Consider the following 25,942-nt stretch of genomic DNA (forward strand, 5'->3'; position numbering starts at 1 on the left):
TGTGTGGCACCGCCAAAAAATAAAATTTGATTAAAAAGGGGGGGGGGGCAAGGGACTTGAACACACATTTCTCCCAAGAAGATATATAAATGGCCAATAAGCATAAAAAAGATGATCAATGTCTCTATTATTTGGGAAACGCAAATGAAAACTACAATGAGGGGACTTCCCCGGTGGTGCAGTGGTTAGGAATCCGCCTGCCAATGCAGGGAACACGGGTTTGAGCCCTGGTCCGGGAAGATCCCAGATGCCGTGGAGCAACTAAGCCCATGCACCACAACTACTGAGCCTATGCTCTAGAGCCCAGGCTCTAGAATCCCTGGTCAGGGAACTAAGAATTCACAAGCTGTGTGGCGCAGCCAAAAAAAAAAAAAAAAAAGTGTTATCAAGTGTTACAGTCTCTAAATACCATTTCTGAACAAAAGGAACCAGGACTCCTGGGAGTAATGGTTGATTTCAGATCTACAGCAGAGAATATACAGATGACGCTGCTTCATCTTGCACCAGAAAGCAAGTATAATACCAAAGACTACTGAAGTCATGACTAAACGACTAAAGAGCTAACTGAGTAGGCTTTTACTGACCAAAGACGTTCAACAGACTGACATACAATGCAATAAATAATACAAAAATCCATTTTTAATGACTGAACAGGATAGCTCCCTCATCCCCCCACCCTGAAAAAACAACCTTCAGCAGTCATTTGTGGAGGCTGTGGAGGCATCAATTCATTCTTAAAAATGATAAATACAAGAATAAAGTATTTATCTTGTCTTTTCTGTATTAACAATATTTCAAGGTAATAAGGAAACCAGGGAGCTAATTGACAAGTTTTTCTCTATAAAATAATCACAGCTAACAGATACCGGAAAAATAAAAGAATTAGGAAACCATCATTTTATAACCCCTAATGAAATAGTGAATCAAGAACTAATCAATGAACAATAAAACTATTAGGTCAAGGACTTCCCTGGTGGGCCAATGATAAAGAATCGCCTTCCAGGGACTTCCCTGGTGCAGCAGTGGTTAAGAATCCACCTGCCAATGCAGGGGACACGGGTTCAATCCCTGGTCCAGGAACATCCCACATGCTGCAGAACAACTAAGCCCGTGCACCGTAACTACTGAGCCTGCGCTCTAGAGCTCGTGAGCCACAACTACTGAGCCCATGTACCACAACTACTGAAACCTGCATGCCTAGAGCCTATGCTCCGCAACAAGAGAAGCCACTGTAATGAGAAACCCGCACACCACAACAAAGAGTAGCTCCTGCTTGCCTCACCTAGAGAAAGCCCGCGCGCAGCAACGAAGACCCAAAAACAATCCACCTTCCAATGCAGGAGACGGGGGTTTGATCCCTGCTCGGGGAACTAAGAACCTACATGCCGTGAGGCAACTAAGCCCTCATGCCACAACTACTGAGCCCACGCACTCTGGAGCCGTGCACCACAACTAGAGAGAAGCCTGCACACCGCAACAAGAGCCTGCGTGCCGCAAAAGATCCCCCATTCTGCAATGAAGACCCTGCGTACCGCAACTAAGACCCAAGGCAGCCAAAAATAAAATTTTAAAATTAAAAACCATTCATTAGGTCAAAACTGAAGGGGAATTTCTTAATATATGGATTAGGCTGACATCACCTGAACTAGGATAAACATCACTAAAAGTGACGTGTTTCCAGTAGGTGTGTCGTAGGAAGAATACAGCACCACCTAAGAAGAACTCTATGGGAAAAAAAAAAAAATTTTGAACCTGAATCTAATCATGCTTCTAACAGCTTACAGGGAACATAAAGGATGGAGGAACATGTTCAGTGACACCAGGATATAACCAGCAAAACCCAGAATGTAGGAAACGCTACAAAACGAATCAAAGTGTCTTCTAAAAATAAATGGCACTTTTTCTTAAATGGGGGAGATTTATTGATGAAAAGAGGCTGAAGAGACACAGCAACCCAAAGACCTTGTTTTAGAAACACACGAATCTCATTTAAGCTCCTAACTTTTTGAAATAAACAGTTTCAACAACTGAACAGAGTATTAGGTGATATTAAGGAATTACTGCTGATTTTATTAAGTGTGATAATGTTATTTAGAATTATGATTTGTAAAAAAAAAAAGATTCATCTCTTAGAGATACATACATTACGTATTCATAGGTGAAAAGAAATATATCCAGGATTTGCTTTAAAATTTTATAGGCAAAGAAATGTGGGAGGAATCGATGAAACGAGGCAGAAAATTGATGACTCTTAAAAAAGATGAATAATGAATACATGAGCATTAGCTGAACGATCCGTTTATATTTGAAAATTTTCATAACAAAGGTGAAAAAAAAGTAGTAATCAAGTAGAAACCTCTTAAACACAGTTGTATTCCTCACACTAAACAAAGCAGCTTTTTTCCAAATAAAACTTCTTACAACAACCCTAAAAATAATTATTTGGGGGTCTTTCTGTATTCTTTCCTTCCAACAAATGGCAACGAAATGAATACAGCAAATCTTCTTTTGTTAATAGACACAGGACCCTTTTTTCCTTTTCATTATGGTCAAATACTCTTCCAATTAAAATGAAATTATTTTCCATATATAAAAATTACAGTAAAAAAAGTACTTACTTCTCTAATACATATATTAAGGCATCAAACATGAAGGAAACCTGAAGGTCAGTAAACACGCGTATTTTCTATAACTATCTTTAGAGAAGCATTTCAACTTTGACATAAATTCATGAAAACTCATATGAAGATCATATAAAAAAAGCAAAGAAGTTACTATGATATATTGGAATTTGAGAACTTCCAAAAACATCATTCAATTTTAGGAGAAAAAAGGGGTTGAATAAAAAGAATAATTGGAGCAAACATTTCCTTCTAAAATAATTCAAGTGTCACATAGAATGGAATGTAAGAAAAGAAAAGAGTAATGTTCACTCCCACTTCCTGGCAATGATGACTTTTAAGGCTTCCATGACATTACCCTTGGTTCTTACTCTTTCCCCTTCGCTTTTAGAAATCACCACCTAGTGTATTTCATGTGCACTAACCTACTGAAAACTACTAAGACTTAGAGTGTCTTTATTTCCATTTTACCCATAAGGAAACACAAACCATGTTACTGGTAAGGACCAGAGCCAAATTCTACTGCCAGTGGTTCCTACTCTGCAATCTTCCACTTTCTCCCTCAATTCTATTTCAAAAGGTCTAGGATAGATAGAAACTGAATGGGGACTTCCCTGGTGGCACAGTGGTTAAGAATCCGCCTGCCAATGCAGGGCACATGGGTTTGATCCCTGGTCTGGAAAGATCCCACATGCCTCGGAGGAACTAAGCCCATGCGCCACAACTACTGAGCCTGTGCTCTAGAGCCCATGAGCCACAACTACTGAGCCCGCATGCCACAACTACTGAAGCCCAAGCGCCTAGAGCCCATGCTCCGCAACAAGAAAAGCCACCGCAATGAGAAGGGCGCACACGACAACGAAGAAGAGCCCCCCATTCGCCACAACTACAGAAAGCCCGCACGCGGCAACAAAGACCCAGTGCAGTCAACATAGATAAATAAATAAATAGTTGTTATTTTAAAAAAGAAAAAAGATATATTGTGTTCTTCATTAGAAATAATCAATATTGTTAAAATGACCATACTACCCAAGGCAATCTACAGATTCAGTGCAATCCCTATCAAACTACCAATGGTATTTTTCACAGAACTACAACAAATAATTTTAAAATTCGTATGGAAACACAAAAGACCCCAAATAGCCAAAACAACCTTGAGAAGGATAAAGGGAGCTGAAAGAGTCATGCTCCCTGACTTTAGACTATACTACAAAGCTATAGCAATCAAACAGATTTTAAAAAAAGACACACAGATTAATGGAACAGGATAAAGAGCCCAGAAATATACCTATGTACTTATGGTCAATTAATCTAAGACAAAGGAAATAAGAAAGTACAGTGGAAAAAGACTGTCTCTTCAGTAAGTGGCACTGGGAAAACTGGACAGCTACACGTAAAACAATGAAATTAGAACATTCTCTGGCACCATACACAAAAATAAACTCAAAATGGATTGAAGACCAGATACTAAACTCCTAGAGAAAAGCATAGGCAGAACACTCTTCTGACATAAATTGCAGCAATAATTTTTTTGGAACCATCTCCTAGAGTAATGGAAACAAAAACAAAAATAAATAAATGGAACCTAATTAAACTTAAAAGCTTTTGCAGAGCAAAGGAAACCATAAACAAAATGAAAAGAAAACCTATGGAATGGGAGAAAATATTTGCAAATGGTGCAACTGACAAGGGATTAATTTCCAAAATTTACAAACAGCTCAGACTGCTCAATACCAAAAAAACAAAAAACAAAAAACAAAATTGAAAAATGGGCAGGGACTTCCCAGGTGGTCCAGTGGTTAAGAACCCACCTTCCAATGCAGGGGACATGGAATGAATCCCTGCTCAGGGAATTAAGATCCCACATACCATGGGGTAACTAAGCCTACATGCCACAACTACCGAGCCTGCACACTCTGAAGCCCATGCCCTACAACTAGAGAGAAGCCCGCGCGCCACAACGAAAGATCCCGCATGCTGCAACTAAGATCCTTCATGCTGCAACTAAGATCCAATGCAGCCAAATAAATAAAAAACAACAACAAAAAAATAATGGGCAAAAAACCTAAATAGACTTTTCTTCAAAGAAGACATACAGATGGCCAACAGGCACATGAAAAGATGCTCCACATCGCTAAGAAAAATGCAAATCTAAACTACAATAAGATATCACCTCACACCAGTCAGAACAGCCATCATCAATAAGCATACAAATGATAATTGCTAGAGACGGTGTGAAGAAAAGGGAACCCTGCTACACTGCTCGTGGGAATATAAACTGGTGTAGCCACTATAGAGAACAGTCTGGAGATTCCTTAAAAAACTAAAAATAGTGTCACCATATGATCCAGCAATCCCACTCCTGGGCATATATCCGGAAAAGATGAACTCTAACTCAAAAAGATTCATGCACCGCAATGTTCACAGTGGCACTATATACAATAGCGAAGACATGGAAACAACCTAAATGTCCATCAACAGATGAATGCATAAGAAGATTTTATATATATATATTTATATATATATATATATACACACATACACACACAAAGGAATATTACTCAGCCATAAAAAAGAATGAAATAATGCCATTTGCAGCAACAGGGATGGAATTTATCATACTAAGTGAAGCAAATTGGAAAAGAAAACAAATATATCACTTATAGGTGGAATCTAAAAAAATGATACAAATGAACTTATTTACAAAACAGAAATAGACTCACAGACATAGAAAACAAGCTTACAGTTACCAAAAGGCAAGAGGGAGGAGGGATAAATTAGGAATTTGGGAATAATAGATACACACTGCTCTGTATAAAATAAACAACAAGGACTTACTTTATGGCACAGGGGAACTACATTCAATATCTTGTAATAACCTACAATGGAAAAGAATCTGAAAAAAATAGGTAAATATATGTATAACTGAATCCCTTTGCTGTACACCTGAAACTAACACAACACTGTAAAGCAACTATACTTCAATAAAAATTTACTTGTTTTGAAAAAAATAGGAAAAACAAACACACCATGATATGTTTTCTCCTGGGTCCTTTGATGTGATCTATGTGCTGATTCCCACAAAATTAAATTTGTGTCTGTGAGTATATTTATCAATCTCAATTTCTGCTCTTTGAAAAACACTTTAAAAAAAATGAAATTGAGCCATAGACTAGGAAAAAATATTTGCAAAACACATATCTAATAAAAGATTTGTATCCAAAATACATAAATAACTCTCAAAATGCAATGTAAGGAAACATTATATGACCTAGCAGTCCCACACCTAATTATTTACCTAAAATGAAAACGTATGTGTATACAAAAACCTATAAGCAAGAAATTCAGTTGTTTTCTGTTAAAAAGAAAATGTTATTGTTCCTTATATCTCAGTGTCTCCTACTGAAGATTCACATCTGAAATTACTTTTAGAATCACTGCTAGAAAATACTGTTTTTTTTTAAGTGGATCCAGTAATGTTTGCTCCGTTTAATAATGGCACACACTTACATAATCATATTCTCTGATCAGTCACAACATTAGAATTATCTGTATTTTCCTACTGCAGTCCTTTTTTAAGTTTGTTTCTACTTTTTTTTAATTAATTCTTATTGGAGTATAGTTGCTTTACAATGTTGTGTTAGTTTCTACTGTACAGAAAAATAAATCAGCTATACATATACACAGATCCCCTCGTTTTTGGATTTCCTCCTCATGTAGGTCACCACAGTGTATTACACAGAGTTTCCTGTGCTATACAGTATGTTCTCATTAGTTGTCTATTTTATACATAGTATCATTAGTGTATATGTGTCAATCCTAACCTCCCAATTCCTCCCACCTCCCCGTCCTTATTTCTTTTAATTTTTTTTATATATATTTTTATGAACTGCCCCAAATTCACTGTGGAAAGGGTTAAGTTTGAACAAATATAAAGAAATTATACCCAGGGACTTCCCTGGCGGTCCAGTGGTTAAGAATCCGGGCTTCCACTGTAGAGGGCACAGGTTCAATGTCTGGTTGGGGAACTAAGATTCCACATGCTGCGCGCAGAGCGGCCAAAAAAAAAAAAACAAATTATACCCAACATAATAAACTTATGAAGAGGTTTTTTTTTTCCCGTTTGTATACTTTGCTTTAAAAATTTTGAAACAGCAAACTGTTAAAGGTATGTTCTTACTGTATTAAGTACATTCTTAATATAGTATTTTTTTTAAAACCTATAGGCAAATATTATGACTTTATTCATAAATACCAAAAACTATAAATAATACAATTGTCTTTTAACTGGCAAGTGGATAAACAAATTGTGCTACATCCATAAAACAGAATGTTAGTCACCAATAAAAAGCAACTGCTGATGCATGCAACAATATGGATGAATCTCAAATACATTATGCTAAGTGAAAGAAGCAAAACTCATACGGGAAAAAAAAAAAAAAAAAAACTCATACGGCTGCATACTGTATTATGTCATTTATACAACTTTCTGAAAACACAAAATTACAGAAAAGAAAACAGATCGGGGCTAGAGGTAGGGGACAGGCTGGCTGTAAAGGGACATGAAGGAATTTGGGGGTTGATGGAACTGTTCTACATCTTGACTATGTTGGTAGTTACTGAAATATATGTATTTGTGAAAACTTACTGGATTGTACAATAAGAAGGGTAAATTTTACTCTATATAAATTTTACCTCAATAAACCTTAAATATATTTTTCACATGCCTTGAATCAGTAGTTTCACTTCTACAGTTACAGACAAAAATTACACATAATACTGTTTGCTTTAGCCTTTTTCAGTAACAACTTCAATGAGATATAATTCACATGCCATATAATTCACCCATTTAAAGTGCACAATTCAGAGCTTCCCTGGTGGCGCAGTGCTTGAGAGTCCGCCTGCTGATGAAGGGGGCACGGGTTCGTGCCCTGGTCCGGGAAGATCCCACATGCCGCAGAGCGGCTGGGCCCGTGAGCCATGGCCGCTGAGCCTGCGCGTCCGGAGCCTGTGCTCCGCAATGGGAGAGGCCACAGCAGTGAGAGGCCCGCGTACCGCAAAAAAAAAAAAAAAACACTAAAGTGCACAATTCAATCAGTGTTAGTATCTTCAGAGTTATACAACCACGACCACAATCAATTTTAGAATATTTTCATTACCCCAGAAAGAAATCTCAAACCCTTTGTCTATCACTCCCTTGTCCCAGCATTTTTCCCTAGTTTAGCCTCATTTTTAATAGGAAATAATTTTAAACAACCTAAGAACTGGAGAATATTCCTATATTATGGTTTATCTGTAGGAAAGAATATTACAATGTCATTAAAATTATGTTAAGTATATTTTTAATAACAGAAGCAGTGCTTAGGACAAAAATTTAGGTTAAAAAAATTCAGGAAACAAAATTATATAAGTAGTAGTTATGCCTGAATGAAATATTAATGATTTTTAAAAAGGCACGAAGGTTAAGAAAAATGGCCTGTCAATCAGTGTGGCTGTATTATCAGAATTTCTGTTAGAGAATGGAATGAGAAGTAGTTGGAACAATTTGGACAGGTCTTTAGGATATATGGTAAAAATATCTAGAGAACTGGTACTCAACCAGGGGCAATTTTGCCCCTCAGGAGACAGCTCGCCGTGCCTGGAGATATTTTTAGTTCTCACAAATGGGGAATGAGGGCTACTGGCATGTAGTTGATAGAGAGCAGGTATGCTGCTAAACATCCACAATGCACAGAACAATTCGCCCTGCTCCAAACAAACAATTACGTGGTCCAAAACATCAATGGTATTGAGACTGAGAAACTCTAACCTACACTTTATAATGAAGTTGTTATATAAAGAAATAATAGTTTCCTCCTTCATCCCCATTACTATGTATATTCTTTTCCAGTTTTCCCACCTCAGTTTATGGTGCCACCAACTATCTAGTTTAACAAGGTGAAAACCTAGGGGTCAGCAGTCTTCTTTATTTTTCTACATTCATCCATCAACAAGTCCTATTGACTCCATCTCCAAAACGTATCACAACCAATTCTTACCATCTCCACCTACCCCAAACAATGGTTACCTTCACACAAGCATTACACCCAAAGAGCCTCCTAACTGACCCTGTTGCCCACCTTGCTCCCTGAAGTTCATCCAGCACACAGGAGTTAAAGGAATCTCTTTAAGAGCTCATATTTGAATACCACAAACTGCTTCTCAGAGAAATATCTAACATTGTTTCTTCCCACCCCAATCACTAACTATCATAGTATCCTGTGCTCTCTTATGTTCTTCACTACCTGAAATTACTTTATCAATTTCTTGTTTATTTTCTATCTTGCCCCCCCAGTAGCACAAACCTTGACCTTCTTTTTCTTTTGTTCATTATTATTTCTCTAGCACCTAAAACCATGTGTGAAATGTGTCTTAAATATTTGTTGAATGAACCAATCTCTCTTACACTAATGTTGATCTATTTGCTCCACTGGAGCCAAAGTCTAATATGACACTACATCTCCGAAGAAAGGAGACTGAATCTCCTGAAGTGCACTGCTATTCTTAATGTTAGACAGCCAAAAAACAAGAAATTATAGTTCAGAATGTTAGCTCCTTAGAAGGAGGGGGAAATGAGTTCTTTCCCCCGGATGTCAAACTGCTTCCAAGTTCCAAAGAAAAGATATCCTCTGCTCACTAGACAAGCTGAAGGCTTAGTAGATAAATGTTGCCCATTTCTCCTAGATCAGCCATATAAGAGCCAGTTGTATTTGTTTTCTAATTCCCTCCTACTATGCTAAACTTTTAATAGCCTTGTGTAAAAGTCATAGCCTGATCTCAGCTGTGTTGGGTGGAATTAAGCAAAGATTCTGTCTCCACATTTGGGCTGCAGAGCCCAAGCAGAACCCCTACCAAAGCTAACATGACAGTAGCAGAGATAACCAAAAAGAAACTCTCCCATGAAGGAAAAGTAAACTAGGATGAGAGTAAGAGCTGTGAGGCAACCTGCCGCTTGCCACAGGGAGAGAATCCAAAGAGTACCTACCTTGGAGGATTAGAATAGTAGTGAGGGAGCCACTGTGTTACCTTACAGATGAACAGATTTTCATTTCTGAAGATAAATCAGTCTCCAACGTATAAAATGAATGGGGTAGAGGGAACAGTAGAGAACAGAAAGGGAAAACGAGTCGTGAAGGCAAGGAAAGTAAAAAGACAAAGCACGTAAAACAAGTACCAGAACTAGGGTGGTGGCAGGAGAAATAAAGTTTTAAAAACCATGGGACTTGGGACTTCCAAGACTTTCAACCAAGATTGAAAACTTAGTATTTCTGGATCATTCACCTTATAAAAAAATGAGACTTGGGACTTCCTTGGTGGCACAGTGGTTTAGAATCCACCTGCCAGTGCAGGGGACATGGGTTCGATGCCTGGTCCAGGAAGATCCCACATGCCACGGAGCAACTAAGCCCGTGCGCCACAACTACTGAAGCTGTGTGCCACAACTACTGAAGCCTGTGTGCCTAGAGCCCGTGCTCTGCAACAAGAGAAGCCACCACAGTGAGAAGCCTGCGCACCACAACAAAGAGTAGACCCCGCTCGCCGCAACTAGAGAAAGCCCCCGCGCAGCAACAAAGACCCAACACAGCCAAAAAATAAATAAATTTATTAAAAAAAAAAAAAAATCATGGGACTTCTCTGGTGGTCCAGTGGTTAAGAATTCGCCTTCCAATGCAGGGAACGCGGGTTTGACCCCTGCTCGGGGAACTAAGATCCCACATGCCGCAGGGCAACTAAGCCCGCACACCACAACAAAAGATCCCACGTGCCGCAACTAAGACCCGAAGCAACCAAAATAAATTTTAAAAAATAAATTTAATTTTTATTATTTAATTAATTTAATTAAAATCATATCAGATAATCTCAACAAGACTTACCAATTAAAACTGGATTAATGGATTTCCCCGGTGGTGCAGTGATTAAGAATCCGCCTGCCCATGCAAGGGAGACGGGTTTGAGCCCTGGTCCAGGAAGATCCCACATGCCGTGGAGCAACTAAGCCTGAGTGCCACAGCTACTGAGCCTGCGCTCTAAAACCCGCAAGCCACAACTACTGAAGCCCACACGCCTAGAGCCCGTGCTCCGCAGCTAGAGGAGCCACCACAATGAGATGCCCGCGCACCACAACCAAGAGTAGCCCCGCTCACTGCAACTAGAGAAAGCTCAAGCGCAGCAATGAAGATGCGACACAGCCATAAATAAATAAACAAAATCAAAAACAAAAACTGGATTAATAAGACAAAGGGAAGAAGCAAGATAACTCAGAGTTTCTAACTTGGGTGAGATAACACAGGAAGAAAAACAAGTTAAGAAGGAACAAAGCACTATTTGGGAGAGTAAGTACTTGTCAAGGATATAGAGAGTTCTTCCATTTTAGGCATAATGACTTAGCAATATTTGTTAGACATCAAAATACAAGTCAAAGCTCACATTTGGAAACAATGATTTTGAGTTTTAGAGACAACAGGGAAGCAAAGAAGAAAAGAAATCACATAATGTATTTAATGGGTAGTGGTTAAAATCACTGTAGAAGGGATTACCCAAGAAAAATGCAGGCTGAGGGAACAAGTCCTACTGGGCAAACAAAGAGTCAAAATGACTGAAAAGAAGTAATTCAAGAGAAGAACCATGCGAATGCCTTCTTATAAATAAGGGAGAAGTTTCAAGGAACGAGTGGGCAATAGGGTCAGATGTCTAACAAAGATCAAAAAAAGGAGGGGCTTGCCTGGTGGCGCAGTGGTTAAGAATCCGCCTGCCAATGCAGGAGACAAGGGTTCAAGCCCTAGTCCGGGAAGATCCCACATGCCGCGGAGCAACTAAGCCCATGCACCACAACTACTGAGCCCACCCACCACAACTACTGAAGCTTGCCTGCCTAGAGCCCATGCTCCAGAAGGAGAGAAGCCACTGAGATAAGAATCCCACACACCACAAGGAAGAGCAGCCCCCGCTCACAACTAGAGAAAGCCCACGCGCAGCAACGAAGACCCAGCGCAACCAAAAATAAGATAAAAAAATAAATAAATTTTTTTTAAAAAAAGGAAAGTTCTGAAAAAGCATCAATTAGATTTGGTGATTATTAGATCATTTCAGTGATCTTAAAGAGAATTTCCAGGGGGTGGGATGAATTGGGAGATTGGGATTGGCATATATATACTACTGATACTATGTAGAAAATGGATAACTAATGAGAATCTACTGTATAGCACAGGGAACTCTACTAAATTCTCTGCGGTGACCTAAATGGGAAGGAAATCCAAAAAAGAGGGGATATATGTATACATATAGCTGATTCACTCTGCTGTACAGCAGAAACTAACACAACATTGTAAAGCAACTGTATACTCCAATAAAAATTTTTTTTAAAATAAGAGAATTTCAGTGGTGAAACAGAAGGAAAAGCAGATGTGGTTGAGCAGTGAATGGGAAATATACAGCTGATACCATCTCAAAAAAACTCCAAAGTCAAAGGACTTGCCTGAGTTCAAACTGTAGTCTATAACTACCATTTCCCACTGAAAGGAAGTTCTTGGAGTTAATTCCAAATCTGAAATGGTAATGTATAGGATGAGCCTAGAAACATCTTTTTGGCCAAAAAGGGAAGGCTCTTTCAAGGACTACTGGAGTTAAGTCAAAAGGATACAGGCGCCTAAGTATTTTATTCTTCTTGATGCTAATATAAATGAAATCATTTTCTTGATTTCCTTTCAGGATTGTTCATTACTAGTGTATAGAAATACAACTGATTTTTTTGTGTTGATTTTTTTACCCTGAACTTTTTTGAATTTCCCACAGGGTTTGATTTTGGTGGGGGGTAGATTTTTAGAGGTTTCTACATACATGATCATGTCCTCTGTAAATACAGTTTTACTTCTTTCTTTCCAATTTGGATGTCTTTCATTTCTTTCTTGCCTAACTGCTCAGGCTAAAACTTCATATACATTGAGTAGAAATGCCAAAATAGGGTATCCTTGTCTTATTCCTATTCTGAAGGGAAAAATTTTCAGCCTTTCATCATCAAATATGATGTTAGCTACGATTTTTCATATATGGCCTTTATCATGTTGAGAAAGTTCCCTTCTATTCCTAGTTTCTTCAGCGCTTTTATAAAAGGTGTTGGTTTTTTTTTCAAATGTTTTTTTTTCCTATATCAACAAATATGATCATGTGTTTCTTTCCTTCATTCTATCAATGTGGTGTATTACACTCACTGATACTTCAAAAAATTTAACCAAGACTTACACACTGCGAGACTTGTAGAAAACATTGCTGAAAGAAATTAAAGAAGACCTAAATAAATTGGAAGACATCCCATTTATTGGGACATTTAATAGTGTTGGGATGAAAAATACTTCCCAAGAGACTGACAGATTCAATGCAATCGCTATCAAAATCCAAATGGCACTTTTCACAGAAACAGAAAAAAATCCTAAATTTCATACGGAATTTTAAAAGACCCCAAGTAGCCAAAACAATCTTGAAAAAAAAACAAAGCTGGAGGACTTACACTTTCCAATTTCAAACTTCCTACAACGCTACAGTAATCAAAAGAGTGTAAACAAGGGACTTCCCTGGCAGTCCAGTGGTTAAGACTCTGTGCTCTCGAGACTTCCCTCGTGGCGCAGTGGTTAAGAATCCACCTGCCAATGCAGGGGATATGGGGTCAATCCCTGGTCTGGGAGGATCCCACATGCTGTGGAGCAACTAAGCCCGTGCGCCACAACTACTGAGCCTGAACTCTAGAGCCCACAAGCCACAGCTACTAAACCCCACGTACCTAGAGTCCATGCTCTGCAACAAGAGAAGCCACCACAATGAGTAGCACGTGGACCGCAACAAAAAACAGCCCCCGCTCGTCGCAACTAGAGAAAACCCGCGCGCAGCAACCAAGACTCAACACAGCCAAAAATAAATAAATAAATAAAATTTATTTTTAAAAAAAGATTCTGCTCTCACTGCCAAGGGCCCAGCTTCAATCCCTGGTCGGAAAACTAAAACCTCCAAGCCGCTAGGGCAAAACAAACAAACAAACCACAATGAGGGATAAATTAGGAATTTGGGATTAACAGATACATACTACCATATATAAAATAGATAAACAACAAGGGCCTGCTGTAGAGCACAGGGAACTATATTCAATATCTTGTAATAACCTATAATGGAAAAGAATCTGAAAAAGATTATATACATGTATAACTGAATCACTCTACTGTACACCTGAATATTGTAAATCAACTATACTTGAAAAAAAATCAAAACCACAATGAATGTAACATACAACATGATAAATATAATACTGCTGTATGTTACACATGAAAGTTGTTAACAGAGTAAGTCCTAAGAGTTCTCATCACAAGAAAAAAATTGTTTTCTATTTCTTTAAGTTTGTATCTATACGAGATAATGGATGCTCACTAAATTTATTGTAATGATCATTTCATGATGTATGTAAGTCAGATCATTATGCTGTACACCTTAAACTTATACAATCCTGTACGTCAATTACATCTCAATAAAACAGGGGGAAAAAACCCGCAATGAGATGCCACTTCACACCCACTAGGATAGCTATTACCAAAAGAAAAGAACAAGCTTTGGAGAGGATGCAGAGAAATCAGAACCCCCATGCATTGCTAGTAAGAATGGAAATCGGTGCAGCCTCTGCGGAAAGCAGTCTGGTGATTCCTCAAAAAGATAGACATAGAATTTCTATATGACCCAGCAAATCCATTTCTTGGTACATACTCAAAACAAATGAAAGCAGGAACTCAGATACTTGTATGGCAATGGTTACAGCAACGTAAAGGTAGAAACAACCCAAGCGTCAATCAACAGAGGAACAGATAAACAAAACGTGTTACATACATACAATGGACTATTATTAGACCATTAAAAAAATGAAGTTCTGATACATGCTTCAACATGGATAAATCTTGAAAACATTATGCTAAGTGAACTAAGACACCAAAGGTCAAATATTTATGATTTCACTTATATGAAATACCTAGTATAGGCAAATTTGATTAGAATAGGCAGAAAACACACCAAGGTCTGGAGGGAAAGGCAATGGAGAGTTATGCCTTAATGTACATAGAAAGTTTCTGTTTGGGATGAAATAGTGGTGATAGTTGCACAACACTGTTAATGTACTTAATGCCACTGAATTATAAACTTTAAATGATTAAAATGATAAATTTTATGTTATGTATATTTTAAGACGTAAGAAAATTTTAAGGTAATTGTTTAAATATAAAATAATAACAATTTTTAAAAAGGATGCAGGCACTAACCTTAAAGACCCTGTTGTAGGCTGAATTGTGGCACCTAAAAGATATGTCCACCCAGAATCTAAGAATGTGATCTTTTTGAAATAAACTTCTTTGCAGATGTAATTAATATAAAGATCTTGAGATGAAATCACCCTGGATTAGGGTGGGCCCTAAATCCAATGAAGATCATCCTTAGACAGAAAAGAAGAAACAGAGAGAGGAGGCCATGTGAAGGCGGAGGCAGAAACTGGAGTAATGCTGCCACAAAAATCAAAGAACACCTGGGTCCACCAGAGGTTGGAAGAGACAAAGGATTCTTCCCGAGTCTTCAGAGACAGCATGGTCCTGCTGACACCTTGATTTTGGACTTCTGGCCTCCAGAACCGTGCAAAATAAATTTCTGCTGTTTTAAGCCACCAAGTTTCTGGTGATTTGGTATGCCAAATCTAGAAAAATAATACAGATTTTGGTATATAGAGGTGGCGTGCTGCTGTAATAAATACCTAAAAATGTGGAAGTAACTTTAGAATTGGGAAATGGGTAGAAGGTGGATGAATTTTGAGAAGCATGATAGAAAAAGTCTAGATTGCCTTGAAGAGATGGTTGGTACAAATATAGATATATCTGTATTCACCAATTCTAATGAAGGTTCAGAAAGAAGTGAGGAGCAAAAAAGAGAAAGCTACTATTACTTTAGAGAATACATATACTATGAACAGGATGTTGGAAAAAAATGTTAAGGGTGCTTCTGGTGAGATCTCAGAGGGAAATGAAGAATATGTTACTGAGAACTAGATGGTGATCCTTGTTAGAAAGGAGCAGAAAACTCAGCTGAATTGTGTTCTACTGTTAGGTAGAAGGCAGAACTTGGATGCAATGAACTTGGAGATTTCTAAGCAAAGTGTTGAGGTGAGCCTGGATACTCCTTGCTGCTTATAGGAAAAAGGGAAAGGAAAGAGGTAAACTGAAGAAGGAACCATTAAGCAAAAAGGAAACAACTCTTAATGATTTGAGCCTATCCAGATTGCAAAGGATGCTAAAATTAGGAAATCCATTATAAGAAAAGTGTGCTCTAGGGAGAGGTGAAGGGTGTAGCTGGGCAACCACTTACTGAAGATATTGTGTGTGACTCATGGATCCAATTAATCATCTCAACTTAAGTAAGGAATAGAGATGGGGTTATCCAGGAAAGATCTGTGAAGAACTATCTTTTCTAACTGTGTGGATACCCTTAATATATAGAGGAGACTCACAGGTTTTTGAGCATTATTAAACCAGAAAAAACACGGCCAGACTGTTCTTAAAGGAACAGAGACTAGACAAAGTGGGAAAAAAAAAAACTGACTTCTGGAATTCTATGGGCAGGAAAGAGCTAATAAAATTACTCAGCTGCAAACAAGTGCTACTCTTCAAGAAAAAGAAAAATGACTCCAAAGACAGAGCCACAGACACAAAGGCAGAGGCTAGAGAAGCAGGCCCAAAACAGGGGTCTACAGTGCCTTCATGGACCCAGAGGGCAGAAGATCAAGTCACAGAGAATTATTCTCAGGTCTTGAGAATTATTCTCTTGACCTTGTGGGTTCTGAACTTGATTAGGACTAGTGATCCCTTTATTCCTTCCATTTCCTTCCTTTTAGAAAAGCAATGTCCATGTTATGCTTGTCCCACAATTGTATTTTGGAAGTAGAAAATTTGTTTTCTGGTTTCACAGGTCCACAAATGAAGAGAAATTTTATTCCAGATGGATCATACCCAGAGTCACACCTATACCTAATTTAGATGGTTGAGATACTGAGATTTTGGACTTTTTGAGCTGATGATATTAGATGAGTTGGGCTTAAAAATTCATGTTGTAATGAGTTGAGACTTTCGGGGTGTTGAGATGAGGTGAATGTACTTTGCATACAGAATGGACATGGAGTTTGGGGACAAAAGGGAGGACTGTAGTAGGTTGAATTGTGGCCCCTAAAAGACATGTCCACACAGAACCTCAGAATGTGTGCAGAATGGGTTTTGCAGATGTAATTAAGGTAAGGATCTTGAGATGAGAGCATCCTGAATTAGGATGGACCCTAAATCCAATGAAGAGTATCCTTAGAAGACACTGAAAGATATAGAGAGAAGGCGGCAGTGTGAAGATGGAGGCAGAAACTGGAGTTATACTGCCACAAATCAAGGAACACAAATCAATCCACAAGAAGCTGGAAGAGGCAAGGAAGGATTCTTTCCTAGAGCCTTCAGAGAGAACACTGCCTTGCCAACACCTTATTTTCAGACAGTCAGCCTCCAGAACTGTGAGATAACAAATTTCTGTTATTTTAAGCCAAGTTGGTAGTAATTTGTTATGGCAGCCTTCGGAAACTAATACAGACACCCACTGATCAAAAATATGACAAATTTAAACATCAAAAAGAATACTAGGGCTTCCCTGGTGGCGCAGTGGTTGAGAGTCCACCTGCCGATGCAGGGGACACGGGTTCGTGCCCTGGTCTGGGAAGATCCCACATGCCGCGGAGCGGCTGGGCCCATGAGCCATGGCCGCTGAGCCTGAGCATCCGGAGCCTGTGCTCCGCAACGGGAGAGACCACAACAGTGAGAGGCCCGCATACCGCAAAAAAAAAAAAAAAAAGAATACTAACCACAATAAATTTAAATATATAAACTATATTAAAATTCATGAGTTCACAGTGGTATCCCCTCCCAAACCTCAACTTTGGGATTTGCTAAGGTATCAATTCATTCTTCTGAAAACTGGTATATAAAGGGGAAAAAATAAGGATTTATTCTGCTTCTCCTGTATAAATGATTTTACAGGGTAACCAAATAATTGATAAAGGAACTCTTTATGAAAGAATTCCAGTGAATAAATATAGGAGAAATGATAGAAAATCACTCTTCTAATGAAATAGTGGATCTAGGCAACAATCATCAATGGCTGATAAATCCATTAGGTGAAAAGTTAAGAACTATGTTGGATTCTGCTGACAGAACCTAAACTGATCAATTTTAGTATCACTAAGTGTGACACATATAAAACAAATGAAATGGTAAATCTCATTTGGATAGTGATTTAAACAAACCAATTGTAAAAAGACATTTAAAGAATCAGAGAAATCTGAACTGGATTAAGGAACTCTTAATTTTGTTAGGTATAACAGTATTGTGGTTGTATTTTTCTTTAATTCTTATGTTAGAAATACATACAGAAGTACTTATAGATTACATGATGTGATACCTGAGACTTCTTTGAAGTTATTTCATAGAAAGGAAGGAAAGAAGGGAGGGAGGGAGCAAGGAAAGAAAGAAAGAAAAAGAAAGGAAGGAAGAAGTTAGATGAGACAGGAATGGCAAAATATCGATAACTGTTTAGTTGCCTCCTAGAATGATGCAATTAAGAATTTGCAGCATCACCTAATAGAGTGACTATACGTCCTAATTAGTACAGGACAGTCCCAGTTCATGGCTATTGTCCCACTGTAATTATTAAATAGCACACCCTTTCATTCTTAAAATTGTCTGATGGGAAATAAATTATACAATCACTCTATTTATGAATTTTTCTTTCCAAAGAAACTGAACCTAAATCTCATAAAGCTCTACCAATTCAAGTTCTCAACCTTAGCTGCAGACTGAAATCACTTGGGAAAATTTTTAAAATACTGATGCCTAGAATCCACCCTATGAATTCTGATTTAATTGACCTAGGAATCAGGATATTTAAGAGCTCGCCACGTAATTCTAATGTTTCAGCCAAAACAGAGAACCACTGCTCTATATCTAACTATTTTGTGGAAAATATGAAGGGTAATTGAACACGTTAAACACCACGAGAATTCGATCAGCCAAAACCAGAATGTGGTAAATTCTCCTGGACAAATAAGCTAGTTTTTTAAACAAATAAATAGCATGAGAAAAAGTGCAGGGGCTATAGGGGACAGGGGATGGGGGGATGGTTAAAGTTAACAGAAACTTAAGAGACATATAAACCAAATGAAATGGTAAATCTCATTTGGATAGCGACTTAAACAAACCGATTGTACAAAGACATTTAAAGAATCAGAGAAATCTGAACTGGATTAAGAAACTCTTAATTTTGTTAGGTATGATAGTATTGTGGTTGTATTTTTTAATTATCTGTTAGAAATACATACAGAAGTATTTACAGATTAAATGATGTGATACCTGAGATTTCTTTGAAACTATTTCATCAAAGAAAGAAAGGAAAAGAGAAATGAAGGAAGAAGTTGGATGAGACAGGAATGGCAAAATGTTGATAACTGTTTAGTTGTCAAAACTGGGTATTAAGAACATGGGATTTATCGTACCAATCTATATTTTATATTCTATATTGATATGGAATTATGAAACAAAGTTTTTTAATTTTGCCTATAAATGTGTAGTATGCATGTGAGTGTATATATATAAATTTGTAAGACATTTTGGGAAATGTAAAGAAAGATGAACACATGTGATCTTTGACCTCAAAGATTAGTGGGTAGCCTATATGTTGGACAAAAAAGGTTTGTTCAGGTACTGTCTTTGGTCAAAGGCAGGAAGGCAGCTAACTCAAGATTCTGGGAGGCCAGAACGATAAGAATGAAATTTAAATAACATTATAAGTATTCCCTAAGCATAAGAAAGTGAGTGTGGGTATATTATTGCTAAATACCAGAGGATGAACATAACCGGACTTTGAAAAGCCCATGCTCTTACTATTGGGTTGAGCCATATGAAAAGGCATTTCTGTACGTCAAATATTAGCAATTTTGTATGGTAGAGCCCAATACTATGTTAAAATACTTTCTTTTTCTTTCTTTTGCTAAAATAACTACATACTGTTAACTCATAGTAAAATAATCAGAATATTTAAGGGAAATGTCAGTCTTTTTTAAAAAGTAGTAGTAGTTAGTCTCCTTTAAAAGTTGGTCTCCTGATACAGAACTCAAAAATATCTTCTAAATATCCAGAGAAATTGCAATTGTACATTTATCTATTTATATTCTCTTTAGTATATAATAAAATCATTCCATTTTCAAAGGAAGCATAAGCTTTATCTTTAAAATGAATCATAGTTTTAAAATATTTGGTATATATTTCTTAAAAATAAACATGTGAGCTGCATATGTTTTAAGGTTATCTCATATATTTCATAGGCAGAAAGTTAATTTGATGCTTCCTGAGAAGTAATTTACATCGACTGGATTTAAATATAATTCAATGTTTTTTGTTTTGTTTCTTCCTGGTTTTTTTCGGGGGAGGCCGCACCACACAGCACGCGGGATCTTAGTTCCCCAACCAGGGATCGAAGCCTGCGCCCTCTGCAGAGGAAGTGCGGCGTCTTAACCACTGGACCACCAGGGAAGTCCCTAATTCAGTATTATTTTAACAACCAAAAATTCCAAATAATGAATTCTGAACCTATACTATTATTTACACATATTACTATATATCATATATATTAATAACTAATGTATGTTTTTTAATTACTGCATGTTATTATAATGAATTCTAACCTATACTGTTTATCAAACAGTGCAGTTTTTCAAACGGTACTTGATCCTGGTTTAGCCTATTATATCATGACCTTGAGCTCTCTCTGTGCTGCGGTTTCCTAATTTATAAAATGGGACAATAATAGTAACTACTATTCATGGAATTAATGAGGATTAAAAAACATACTACATATAAAATATTTAGAATGACTGGAAATTAAAATGTTTATAAATACCAGGTATTATCATTATTTACAGAAGCCTCTGCTAGTTACAAGAGGGGCACTGTGAAAACAATACAGGATCACTGTCAACACTAGAATGGTCTCTTCGAAATGCTCTCTATACGAAGAGCCAATGCATTCTTAAAGTAGATAACTTACACTATGTACACATGATCTGCAAATATTTTTAATGATATGTACCACCATGTTTTTAAGCAACACATTTAGCCAAAAGATAAAAAGTTCATTAAGGAATTAAGAGGGATAAACCTTTTGCAATTATTTTATTATAAAATATTAAAATAACAGAAATCCAAAACAAAACTTCTCCATAATTCCATCAGTAGTAAAGTCAATGTTTTCATTTGTTCATGTTATTTTCTATCCCTGTCTACATGCACGTTCAATTTTTACATACTTACAATAACAAAGTAGATTACATTTTCACTTAATATTATACCCCGAGTATTTTTCCGTTTTGCAAAATTCTCCCCCTTAGTCTCACTTTCCTTTCTCATCCCCACGTGCTGAAGGTAATCAATGGTAACAGCCTGACATGTGTCCTCCACAAGTTTCTCCAAGCTCATACATATACAAGTATAGACACATATGTGAGGAAGAAAGAACACTTTGTTTTTACAAAAATGGAAGCATACTGCTTATACATATGCTTTCTTTCTATTAAGCATGCCAAACACATATACCTCAAATTTAACATACAGAAAAGTTTAAGTATGAAAATGGACACAACTTACTAGACCAGGTAATAACACATACATTTACAAAAGTTATTATTATTTTGTATGTAACCTTTGAAAAGATAAAGGGATTTCACAAAAAAATATGGCCACCAGATTTAGTTAGATCTCATGCTTCTAATAGTTTATTATAATAACCATGCATAAAATAACCCCTCTACTTACAAGCCTACGCAATGAATTTTAAAACTTATTTCAGAAAATAAAAATTTTACAGTCTTTAAAAAACTCATAAATAATATCTCAAAAGTATCCTGACTTTAAAGTAAGAGAGTGTGAGTGTGTGTGTATAATACTGGCTTTCAGGGACTTCCCTGGCAGTCCAGTGGTTAAGACTTCGCCTTCCAATGCAGGGGGTGCGGGTTTGATCCCTGGTCAGGGAGCTAAGATCCCACATACCTCATAGCCAAAAAACCAAAACAACATAAAACAGAAACAATATTGTAACAAAATTCAATAAAGACTTTAAAAATGGTCCACAACAACAAAAAAAAAACCTCAGTGTCTTAAAAAAAAAAGAAAATACTGGCCTTCATTTGAACTTGGTTCTTTCTAAGGCAGAGATGATAGATGGATGTAGTGCTCACCCACCCACATATTCAGCTTCCCCGTGTTCACAAACCGAGAGACTGGCATTCAGATATAGTCTGAATACAATCAAATCAATCTTACCTAATTAATACCTATTGTCCTAAGTGCCCACAAACATAAGACACCAGGCAGACCTACAAAGAGTTTAAGGTTGTTAACTCAATGGTTTTAAAACACACTCTCCCATCTAACCGTCATCCAGAACGATCACAAGATCCTTAAATCTGGATTCACAGAAGAGAATTTAGGGTGTAAAAGGTGATATGAAAGATAACTGAAGGTCCCAGAATTACAAACCAGATAACTTGGTACCCAAGCCATAGAGCCTCTAATGCAACAGGTAAACTTTTCTTACCAAAAATCCATTTTTGAGTTCCTATTATGTGAAGGTCATAGGTGTTGGAGATGCAAAAAGCATATAATGGCCCTACCCTTATGGAGTTCACAATATAGCAGAAGAGTCAGAATATATAATTCTAAATTATCATAAATACCATATACCACAGCACAATGCCTAGCAAATAGTTCATGAACTAGCACAGGTACTCAACAATTTTTTGTGACTTATGATTATAAAAGTCAAAGGCAGTAAGCATCATAAATACAATACCATGGAGTGGGATAGGGAGAGTGGGAGGGAGGGAGACGCAAGAGGGAAGACATATGGGAACATATGTATATGTATAACTGATTCACTTTGTTATAAAGCAGAAACTAACACGCCATTGTAAAGCAATTATACCCCAATAAAGATGTTTAAAAAAAAAAAAAATACAATACCATGTCATCAATGAAATTTCAGATTAAATAATCTAAACTTATTATCTAGGCCTAACTACCTCAAGGCAAACTATTTTATAAGATACTGTACTTTTGTACACAGTCCCCACTAATCTGCTTGGAGTACACATATGGAATCCACGTGGAGTTTAAGCACAGGCACCGACGAAAAATGAAGGAAAAAAAGCACATGCACCATGTGTACCATTTAAGACAACTCTACTGAACATTCTAACCAAACTATCAAAACCAAAATGGATTATGGAGCCTAAAAGACACTGACTGTAACCTTCCTCCACAATGAAACTGGTAAAATAATGGGGAAAACCTGTACGAGTGCTCTGTATATTACATACTGTTAAAAAATAATAAAAGTTTAGGGCTTCCCTGATGGCGCAGTGGTTGGGAGTCCGCCTGCCGATGCAGGGGACACGGGTTCGTGCCCCGGTCCGGGAAGATCCCACATGCTGTGGAGCGACTGGGCCCGTGAGCCATGGCCGCTGAGCCTGCGCGTCCGGAGCCTGTGCTCTGCAACGGGAGAGGCCACGGCAGTGAAAGGCCCGCGTACCGCAAAAATAAAATAAAATAATAATAATAATAAAAGTTTAGACTGCTAGCTGTGTGGCACCTTTTAAGTATATTAGAAGAGAAAGAAGTATTTAATATCTAGTTGAATTTGTTACCAAAGCACACAGATGTTTTCTAAAACATTCTATTTTATACTGTGAATGACAACAGCACTAGTATTAACTGGATTCAGAGACCTCCTTGAATAAAATTACACATCTAAAATAATTTATTCTTTATATTTTAATTGGTGGACCACATGCCATACGCCTTCACTCAAGCATAATGAGGATCCAGTTTAAAACTGGCTCACAGCATGAAGAACAATTTAAAATTTCAAAACACGTGCATTCCATAACCAATATTTATACTAAGTGAACTATTTGGACATACTATCACACAGCTTAATTTGTCCTATGTATGAGGAAGATCTAATTATTGCATGAGGGAGATGTAAAATTTTATAGACCTAAGACTATCAACAATAAATTTTAATTGCTCAATACTACAGTGAAATGCATTAAAATAAGAACTGATGAATAAAGAGATAAATGTGGATAAATATGTGATAGAACAAGTATAGTAAAATGTTAATGGTAGAATCTAGATGGTGGATACTATGGACACTCCCTGTAAATTTTTTCAGCTATGTAGTTGAAAATATTTTCCTAATCAATTGTAGAAAAAATACTGCTTGACACTTCCCTCGTTATTTACCATTTAAGCTTTTAAGGAGAGAAACACAGATTTTAAAAACTATGTGGCATGCAAAACAAGCACCGTAGTTGGGACAAACATGGATTCAAATCCCAGCTCAACCTCTTAACTATCTGATCTTAACTATTCAACCCCTCTACGCCTACATTTCCTCATCTGCAAAATGTGTTTTACATAGTAAATGTGAGGTTTAATTCTTCCTATAAAGCACAGTGCCAGGCACATGGTAAGCACTCAAAATGTTAGTTGTATTATCTATATGAGATTGCTAACTTTATGATAAATCGAAAGGGCATTCTCAATAAAGATTACGCAGTAATTTTTTAGGCAGTTAGCTTAACACTAACTTCATTTTGATACCATTCACAAAAAGGAAGATTCCTGGTAGTAAACTTACTGCTTAACACGCTAAGCGGGAGGGCGGCGGGGGGTAAAAGAAAAAATCTAAAAATACTGCTCAATCGACAGTACTGTATTATTCTCCATCTGAAAAAAAAATCACTCATAATTAAATAAGAAAAGTTTCAAGACAAACTTTAAAAGGCACTCAACAACTATGTGGAATTGGCTTCGCCTCTGCAGGTTGTTTGGGTACATCCTTGATATGACAAAACTTGTCACACTCTTCCACCTTCTCAAATGTTGGTAAAGGGGCTAGACTAGAAAATGACATTCATAGTTGCCAAAATCTTTCTCATACATCAAGGCATGCCAACGACCCCACTTCTTCTCAGGTAAGAGCACCACCTCCACCTTGGTCTTGATAACGGTTGGGGGGGGAGGGAGTGGAAAGGAGGCAGGAAAATGAATTCGCGATGGTATCACCGAAGACCCCTCCACCACTCATTCCCGCCACCACCACCCCCACCTGACCTCTCTCCTGTTAAACTTCCAGACTCTGGTTCACCAAAGATGCACTTAAGTATCTGACACCTTCCCTCCCCTGACCCAAATAACCCACCCTCAGTGTTGGAAAAATAAAAAAACCCAAACAACAGCCCCCGCCCCTCCCCCTCCCAACCAGCAGCAAATCTTTGTCCCACCTGCCGAAGGACCACTCTAAGCGCGCTCCAGACCCAAGGTTGCCTCAGTCCTGCCCGCAACCTTTCCCCAACCGGGCCTCGGCGACCCCTCCACGAGCCTACGCATGGCCCATTCCCGGCCCCGGCCCCGGGACGCGGCCCCCGCCCCGCCCCCCGCCGCCCGCCGCCCGAGTTCTGCCTCACCTCACCTACCCTCTTTCGGGGGCTGGACTCCACCTCTCTCTCCGCCATGTTGAGCCCCGCTCGGAACCACTGCGGCTCCCAGCGCTGTGGCGGCGGAACCTCTCGGGCCCCCGGCCCCCGCCCACACTGCAGGCACGGCCGCCTCGCGGCAGCTTCCCCGGACCTGGCCGAGCCTGGCGATTACAGTGGGGAGGGGGCGGATGCCGCGCGCCGGGTCGGAGATCTTGAGATCCCACGGGTGCGCGCGTAGGCGGTAGGGCCTGCCCGGGAAAGGGGGGGGGGCCGGGACTCGGGGGGTTAATGGCCTCCAAGGGGCCCCGTGAGTAGGATTATTTTCTCTCAGAGAAATTCCTCCGCCTGCGGTTTCTTAAAGGGATCACCAAACCAGCCCCTTGCGCGCGCCCTTGATGCGCAGGCGCACCCTAAGCCCCTCCTTCCTTTCCCACCAAGCCCCCGGTCCCGAGCGTGCGCGTTGAGTGGCCCAGGGTAGGCCAAATCCTGCAAGTCTTTTTGCAGCCAGCAGCTGCTCCCACTACTCAACTATGGCCGCTCCCTTAAAGGGACCATGACGCAGTGATGAAGGAGGAATGAAAGAAATTAGTAAAAGGGCTGTCTGGAGTATTGGGTGAAATGTCAGTGAGGGGTCCAGATCACCATCTTA

The 25,942-nt window shown here is 38.4% G+C and overlaps 1 protein-coding gene across 5 annotated transcripts in view; it reads right to left on the reverse strand.

The window, feature by feature from the left end:
• The window catches only part of ZMYM4 (zinc finger MYM-type containing 4), a 174,824-nt gene extending 149,129 nt beyond the window's left edge, over window positions 1-25,695 (reverse strand). For 3 of the 5 annotated variants that reach the window (XM_089896239.1, XM_089896252.1, XM_089896233.1), the window contains exon 1: window positions 25,291-25,694. In XM_089896239.1, the coding sequence (XP_089752365.1) occupies window positions 25,291-25,329 (39 nt within the window). In that variant the 5' untranslated portion in view covers window positions 25,330-25,694. Of the gene's footprint in view, window positions 1-25,290 lie in introns of all 5 variants that reach the window. The other 2 variants (XM_089896248.1, XM_089896261.1) reach the window with 2 other exon arrangements.
• Window positions 25,696-25,942: the final 247 nt, after the last annotated feature.

This window comes from Delphinapterus leucas, chromosome 1, assembly GCF_059928025.1.
Source record: "Delphinapterus leucas isolate spDelLeu-1000000601 "Yukka" chromosome 1, BTC_Dleu_Yukka2, whole genome shotgun sequence".
NCBI lineage: Eukaryota > Metazoa > Chordata > Mammalia > Artiodactyla > Monodontidae > Delphinapterus > Delphinapterus leucas.